The sequence below is a fragment of the Lactuca sativa genome, chromosome 7 (genome assembly GCF_002870075.4).
Source record: "Lactuca sativa cultivar Salinas chromosome 7, Lsat_Salinas_v11, whole genome shotgun sequence".
NCBI lineage: Eukaryota > Viridiplantae > Streptophyta > Magnoliopsida > Asterales > Asteraceae > Lactuca > Lactuca sativa.
In genome coordinates, this window is record NC_056629.2 from 134693793 (window position 1) to 134702796 (window position 9004).

Consider the following 9004-nt stretch of genomic DNA (forward strand, 5'->3'; position numbering starts at 1 on the left):
TATTATTATTATTATTAAAGTTTGGGTTTAATTATTATTATTATTGAAGTTTGGGTTTAAATAAAAGCATATTCAGTGAAAGTTTTCATTATTTTATTATTTTATTATTTTTATTATTTTATTATTTTTTTGAAATTTCAAATATTAATAATCAACTTAAAAAGGAGCTTTTTAGAACCAAAGTGAATTGTTTTTGAGTCAATAATATCAATTATTAGATTCTACCAGTTGTTGCTTTGAGTTTGTCCTTTTGGATAATGAACCCATTTTATTTAATAATGTTACATGCTACCCTTTTATTTTAATTAATATTAACGCTTTGAAGTTTTTATACTAACTAATTATTAAATTGGTATTGATCTTGTGATATTTTATTGTTTTTATTTTATGGTTATAAACGTAATTATTTTATCATCTTTTTTATTTTCAATAAAAAAGGACCCAACATATTATCTTATTAAATTTTGTTTGTTTGTGACATTTTATATATCTAAACGAGACATTGTTTACATTAGTGTGTGTTATAAAAACGCATCGTCTTCATATACCCTCTCATCAAATATTATGCAACGTGATAAAAGTGAAATATGAACTATATATTTAATAATCTTTATTATGATTTCATCTATTTGTATTATATTGTTTTAATTTCATGTATTGTAACCTATAGTTTTAATTTCATTTATTGTAATATAGTGTTTGTACTTAGTTTTATTGACAAGTACTTTTTAATTTTATAAATATCACATATCCTTAATTAGTAAAAAAAACAAATTATAAGAGTGTTTTTTATATACTACTAGTTGTGAGATCCGAGTATCACATGAGTTTATTTTAAAACAAATTAATATAAAATTCAAAATATTTGAAAAGTTTGAATTTATAAGAAAGTAAGAAAATATTGAATTATAAAAATTAAAATGTTTTTTTCTCTTTTAAATTTAAACAAATAATTTAAATAAATAAATAAAGGACATTAATGAAACTTTAGTTTAGTAATTTTGAAATTAGAAGTAAACTCCATTAATGAAATTGATATGCATTTATTATTAGATTTAAATAATATTTGACATTTAATAAAATAGAAAAACCATAAAATGATATATGGAATAAAAATTAATTTAAAATAACCATAAAATTACATGTGTCAAATTGAATAAGAGTATGACAAGTGGTAAAAAAACATTCATTTATTAGAGTAGATTTTATAAAGATGAGATAAATTAATTCATAAAATTCTTTTAGAAATGGTCAATGATACGTTATAAGAGATGTTGTAAGTTAGTAATATTTTGTTTGCCAAAATTAATAAAATATGAGATGAGAGAAAAAAAAATCATAAAAGAAGTTGATGATTTAAGATGCTCATAGTGTATGGTTTGTAAGAAAACCAATAGCATGAATATTGGAGGAGGTTTTCTAAGATTAAAATAAGAATGTAATGTTGTTTTTATTATAAACATTTGGAAATCAATTAGAATGAAATAACTTATTAGAAGATGTTTATGATTGTTAATAAAATGTTATAAGTAGAAACAAATTTTTTCTAAAAAGTATTCAAAAGAAGCGCAAAATGATGATTTTTGTAAGGGTTTAACAAATTGGAGTCAATGACCAAAATTAAAATTAAAGGTGAGAAAAGACAAACCACAAACCGAAAAAACTAAAAATCAAAACCGAACAAATAACTGATGACCGAGTATTTACAGTACAACTTTTGGTATGCGCTTCTTACGAATGGTTTATTGCAATTTTTTTGATGCATTTTTAACCAAAAATCGTACCATGCTCACCCCTGCTGTTCATGACTACAACAAAATTCTGTCAAATTTTTACAGTTTACTAAAACATAAAATGTGATTATTTTTTTGATAAATTGGGTTTTTGCTTAAAGTCCATTTCTTAAAGATTTTTTTTTTCATTTTTATTTATTTATTTTTTAAATATAAAGATCTTATAATATATTACACAACATGAAAATGTAATGTAATTTTAATGATCATATTTTGAAAACGTGCACTAGCTAGCATCCAAAAACTGGAAAAATGTGTGTTTAATTTTGAGTCTCCATAAACTGAAAAATGTGTGTTTTGAGCAACTAAAAACTGGATTTGCTCAGTCAATCTCGGGAATTCTTTGCAAAAAGAAATCTCTCAATCCAATACCGAAGTTAAAAAGGTAACCAAAAAAGAAAAAGAAATCTCAATCAAATACTTTATTTTAAAAGGTAAAGAAAAACACAAGCTGCAAGAGGAAAAAAAAAGAATTGGCCCCATAAATTGCAAATGAAACCTTTAATCGATTGCTATTAGCCAAGCTTTCTGAATAAATCCTTATTTATTCAGATCTTGCAATTAATCAAGTATAGATCCCAAACTCACCTCTTACAAAATAGGCACATATCAACCCTTTCACAAAATAAATATATGGATATTGGATACATACTATAGTGGCTATTGTTCATCCTATCAAACTTAACTGATTTTCTCACTACTAATTTCTGCCAAACACCAAAATCAAAATAGAAAAAAAAAACAAATTACTTACAATCATAAATGTATATATATACCATCGATTTCCATCCCATCACGAGCCGTAATCGGAAAACCCAAATATAACCTTTTACCAACTCGTAACTTTTGTAAAAAAAAAGAATTCATGAATGGAGGTCGTAGCAATCTTTTCCAACATGATCTTGAAATACATTTCTTTAACTTTTTTTTTTGTCAATTCGCATATGGATCAACCCAACATTTGTCATTTTCAACCGCTTTATCCCATCTACGCCAAAAGACCCGCATTTCGTTATACGATTGCCTCCTCACCTGTAACAAAGACGATGACGAGAAATGTCAAAAAAGTCCTTATTTTTAAGGTGCCTCATTTGTTATGCACAACAAGACAAAAAATAGCTGGGATTGAGACTGATGCCAATGGGACCCAAAGGGCGGGGCAGAGAACTGTTATCGATCCTCGTATTTGTAAAATACATAAATGTCCTCATCAGAATCATCATAATGATTAAAAAAAAATAGCGATAGCAAGGTCCAATATAACAAATGATGCCTTAAGGTACAAAAGAAGCATAAAGCAATGTTTCAGCTAAAAAGGCTTAAGAGCACTTCCAAGAGGTTAACATACCTCAGATCTTTCATCGCTAGCAGGGAGATCACTACTGTTCGACTGAAATTAAGAAACACAAACATTATGAATAAAAAAACATACAAAAGAAAGTGATAAAGAGTTGAGGTCTAAGACTTATACCGGAAGGAGAATATTGTGTGTATCTAATGTTGAATTCTTTGTAGTTACATGATTAGTTATTGACATTTTGCTCGCCTAGTTAAATGAAAAATAAAGAATATTAGAAACCACGGAACAACATAAATTATATATCCCGTCCACCTTTTGATGTATAACAGTCTCAGTAAGTATCAAATAAGTATCAGTATCAGTATCAGTACTAGCAGAGTGTCAGAAACGATACTTACATGGTTTGAACCACCAAGAGAAGGGACACCCAAATGAACTATGTATTCAGCATCAACCACACCAACCTTTTGCTTGCGGTCACCCTGTAAGAACATGCTTTTAATTTTAGTCAGAAACAACAGAAATAGAGCTATAAATGGATGAATTTTATTTAGGCATAGACTTGTGATTTGCCTGAGCACAATAGCCTAGCTGAAAGTCTATTCCCCATCCATGAATCAAATCATTCTGAATCAGATACCATGAGCATCTCCATGCAGCTTTTGAGAATACAGGAGCCATCATTTCTACCCATCTGCAATATGAAAAACACCGTAAATACAAGAATCCTTTGTTTTCTGTATGCGTTAAATTGTTGCGAGTTAAAACATTACCCCAAGCATGGTGGACCTGTGCTGTTGCCATAACACCTTCCACCTCCTCTAAACTTATAATACCTCCTGTTGACATCATAACTAAAGTCAGTGTTTAATCTTTTTGCATCTTCACAAAAATGATACTAGACTGTTTATGCTGAAGGGTTATTCTTCTACAAAGAGTCCAGTCTACAATGGAAAATGATATTTTGTTTACATCAATACCTGTGAACTTTTGAGTTTCTTCTACGCACCGTAATTTGGTGATGAATCTCTGATTTTGAAGGATCAAGTGCTGGCTGTGATATATCGAGTTTTTCCTCTTTAACGATTGATATATACCTACACATGAATTCATTAAAGTTTTCATCCAATACATGATCGTGTTTATAAGGATGAGCCTTGTAGCAACTCATAATCAACTCATAAAGTTACATTTTTGTGACTCAAGGCTCATGATCTTTTATTGTGTTTTACATGTACAAGACTAGGACAGGGACAAATGTTAATAGGACAAAAATTGTAACTTTTTTGCTGTGACAAAAATTGCAATTTTTTGCTCCTTGCAAAAAGATGGGCACAAGAATTGTAACTTTTTGCTCCTTGCAAAAAGGTGGGCACAGGGGTAAAACTAGGACATTTTAATAAGGGGAGGTTCATCGCAATAATATTTTCGAACAATATAATAAGGTTTTTAATTTAAAAAAGAAATTGACCGAGAAAAAGAATCATCAATATAAAACATACAATGATTTTTTTTTTATTAAATCATATATTTTTGAAATAAGAAGTGAATCTAAAAAAATATGATATAAATGTAAATATCTAATTATATTTGTAATTATTTAGTAATAAAAGAATAAGAGATGAAAAGCATATAATAATAGTAATATGTATGTGAATAATGGTATTGTAAATGTATGTGTTAGATGTTGACTAGTTATAGAAAGAAAATATAAGAAGTTTAATTGACTGAACATGGTTATGGTAACCAGACAATATGAAAGGACTAATTATGTAAATATCTCTTTTGGAGATACAAAATAAAAACTCTAATTAAGGATATTTATAGATGATATGGTCGACTATGGTGGGCTTATTAAAACATACCGGACAGTGAATTAAAAGGGTATCCCAAAAACTTTTTGAAAAAAATTATACTACAGAAAAAAAAAATTGAAAAAATTTACACTATTGGAAATTTTTTGAGGGGCATCCTGGGCTACCTTGGGAACCACCTCGCTCCGCCCCTGATACGGGACTAGAGGGGGTTGAGCACCAGACAGCCCATATACTCCCTCCACATCTCTAGACTATGCAAAAGACATGAATGCCTTTTTCATCACAATCATCGAAAAAGCCCTAGAAAGATTGTCTAGTCCTGTGTAACAATATTAATTTAAACGTACATACCGGCTTGGATTAAAATGTTCAACATCAAGGTCCTCGTCCCAAAGAAAAATATAATCATATTCTGCAACTATGTCGGGGTGCAAGAAACGCTTAGCAAACCACCTAACACATCAACAACAATACAAAAAGAAAGAAAGAAAGGTTCGATCACATGCATAGATATAAAAAGTTAAATGAAAAGCCAGAAGGGCAAAAAGATTTTACCACTTTGTTTGGTTTGCAGCTGAAATATGAATGACACGACTGGACCATTGTAAATCATCCCATTGATCAACAATACCATCATAATGAAACACCATTACAACAAACCCATTTTCTAAAAACTGCAAAAATGAAATAATTTTGATCAGTCACACTCACACGTGCACATGTAAATAAGTAGAAACAAGTAATTAATCGAATGATTGATCACCTTTGTTATAATTTTATTAACCAAATACTTTTGCTTTATTCCAGCTGCAATCGCCAGCAAACTGACAGGAAGGCTTGAATTGTTCTGAATCAAAATAAATGTCATATATAAAAGACCAAACATGTAATAATTACTTAAGTCCTACCTTTCAATAAAAGAACCCACATCAATATCATCATTTTATTTGTAACTATAGCCATAGGCTAATAGGTCATTTCAATATAAAAACGTTCCAGAAAAGAAAAGGTTGCAATTTTTAATAGACCAATGAAGTATTAAGGCACAAGATTATTATATAATATATAGTATTAAAGTTTCAAACATCTTACATCAGCAAATCTCAAACTTCTTTTAATGATATAACCGCTTTAACTTTCTATTTCATTCAATTCTTGTATTTCTTTGGTTCCCTTATTACAAAATTTTCTCTCTCAAACTCCTTTTAAAGAGATATAACCACTTTAACTTTCTATTTCATTCACTTCTTGTATTTCTTTGGTTCCCTTATTACAAAATTTTCTCTCTCAAACTTCTTTTAAAGAGATATATTCACTTTAACTTTCTATTTCATTCAATTCTTGTAATTCATTGGTTCTCTTATTACAAAATTCTCCCTCTCTCTCAAACTTCTTTTAAAGAGATATAACCACTTTAACTTTAATTTCTATGTCATTCAATTCCTGTATTTCTTTGGTTCCCTTATCACAAATTTTTTTCTTCTTGCGTGGGACCATTAAAGTACTATTAACCCTCCTTTCATTACAAGGTTTGTATTCTTTTTGGTGACATGACACTGATGTAGACACATGATGGAGACGTGTGCCTAGTTTATCAAAACAATTTTGTTGGATATTTACTGAGTTTCAGTTTTGTTCTAATGTTGTAAATATATTTATACAAAGTTGGTTAATATTCAATGTTTCAACACTTCAATAGCATTAGATCAAAACTCAAACTTACTCATTTTTTAATGAAATTATTCCAACGACACCACAACAAATATAAAAAAGTATAATAAAGGAACAAAAAAGTACAAAATTTCATAACACATGAACAAAACTAATGGTTAAATCCTTATGTATAAAACTTGGTTGCTATTTAGTGATTGCATAACTTACATTATCAGGATCCGAACCCCATAGAGGGCGCATCTCCAAGTCAGAAGTTTTGGCAAGAATTCCTGTGGGCAACACATCGGTCCCTTGAGGCCTACACTGATTCTAAAACAATAGGGAAACTTTAAGTATAAGCTTTAGTAGTATAGAAAACTCAAAACTTTAATATTTATCGAAGAATGATATAAACCTTGCATTTTTCAGCATCTTTCAACTCCATTTTTGATTTTTGTGGAATCTACAATGGGAAATTACGATTACTAGTCTTTGATATTGTTAAGAATCAAAGGTAAAATAGACAAATGAAAGGAAAATGTAATTACTTTGAAGTCATGTGCAAAGAATGGGTTTCCCATGTGATATAGACCAAAAATTAAAGATGCCATGACAATGAGTTTGATTATGGTTCTTCTACTTTGCGAATCAGACGGGAGAGAGACCTGAAATTTTGAAAAAAATAATGAAATCAAGATCATAAAACATCTCAGATCATGTTTATGGAACATGGGTAGTATTGACTTTTGAGAGTTAATATAAGTGATTTTAATCATAAAAGATTTAAAATCCATACCAGCATTTTTCGATTTTTATAATGGAATTTTGAAACATGTTATGTTATATTTTGTGACCAAGTCCTATAAGGTTAAAGAAGTGTTGAATTTTGGAAGTCAAATTGGTTATTTTTGAAAATGAAATTTAATATATGCGTGTTCTTCATTTCTTAGGAAAATCAGAAACCCATTACAAACAGATATATATGATCTTATATCTGTATAGAATCTCTACATTGAACCTTTTAAGTTTGAAACAAAATGATACGACTCTATAAGGTCAAAGTATAACTCTGTAACTGGAACAGAGCCATAATTTTCTACAAATTATTTAAACATAACCTACTTATCTCGTAAAAAAATAAAATTAACAGACATAAAACATAAACATCAAGCGTTAATTCTTCAAAAAAACATAAACATCAAGGTCAAAGGAGGATGATTTTGCATCTTTTTACCATTTTTACAGGTTCGCTTTCACTCTAATTTGCTGCAGAAGGAAGTCGAAGGGTCAAAACCCTTTTAAAGTCGTCGTTTCTTCAGGTTATCGGAGCATAGAACCAGAGGTGGAGTTAAAGACGTAACAAACCAGATTATGAGCTATCTTCTTTTGCAGTAATCTACTCTTAGAATTCCTCAGATGGACTTGTTCTATCAAGAAATGACGAGGGAATTTATACCCAAACTATCACCTGAAAAGTATAAGAGGAAGAAAAAAGTTAAATTAAACAGATACATGCACATAGAAAATGATTCCAGATATCCCCCCACCACACTTTCAAATATTTAACTTTTTTAAAGCAACGGAGTTTTACACCAAAATTTTCCTTTTGTTACCCAAAAGAAGAAGACATAATCGATTAAAAGAATCAGAGGCACAGATGGATATATACATCCATATCATCATTATACATATATATGTATGCGAGTATGTATACAGAGAGAGAGAGAGAGAGAGAGAGAGAGAGAGAGAGAGAGAGAGAGAGAGAGAACCTTCAGCTTCATGTCTGGAATTGAAAGCGCCAAAGCGAAGAATTAAGATAAACCAAAAGCAACTTTTTATTACGTTAAATCTTTACAGGAAAGTGGATCGTATTTGTAAAGCAAAGAATAATTAGAGGGAGAAAGAGAAGCAAACAGCAAGTTTAAGATTAATAATAAATGGCAAAAGTTTGCGAAGAAAGTAAGGAAGTTTTCGGTTTGCAGCAATGAAAGCGTCGCTACGGATCACGTAACGTGAAACGCCGTCGGTTTCAAGTCAGAAACCGCCGTGAGCCGACGCCGGTAGAGGTGGCCGATGAGACATATATAAGAGACAATAGTAGAGAGTGGGTTTTGTTTTGAAAGCGAGATGCTCGGTGAAAGGTAATGCATCCGTGTCGTTCGTGCGTAGACGTGCAGAATGACATTTCTAATCTGGTTGTCGGCCTGGCACTTCACTTTCTAAACAACTGTAATTTTGCGGTTGGCATGCTGGGGCCATATGGGGCCGATATCTATCCAAGATGAACGGGGAAGATTTTGTGTTATTTGCTTTTTAAATTAAGGTTTATTATATTGATTGTTTGATACACATATGATTTGACATATTCTTTTCAATTATTTCACGTAACAAGTTTTTTGTTTTTATTATTTTATATAAAATAATAAATAATAAATAATTAA

General features: G+C 30.1%; 1 protein-coding gene across 1 annotated transcript; it reads right to left on the reverse strand.

Moving 5' to 3' along the window:
* Positions 1-2384: 2384 nt before the first annotated feature.
* On the reverse strand, positions 2385-8748 carry LOC111911249 (uncharacterized). The gene is made up of 15 exons (XM_023907040.3): positions 8333-8748; positions 7798-8031; positions 7112-7228; positions 6979-7026; positions 6792-6893; positions 5674-5757; positions 5466-5584; positions 5262-5363; positions 4074-4190; positions 3867-3932; positions 3667-3787; positions 3492-3575; positions 3265-3339; positions 3142-3183; positions 2385-2825 (listed from the first exon to the last, which is right to left on the reverse strand). The coding sequence occupies exons 2-15, from the start codon at positions 7798-7800 to the stop codon at positions 2727-2729; spliced, it is 1179 nt and encodes a 392-aa protein (XP_023762808.1). The 5' UTR covers positions 7801-8031; positions 8333-8748; the 3' UTR covers positions 2385-2726.
* Positions 8749-9004: the final 256 nt, after the last annotated feature.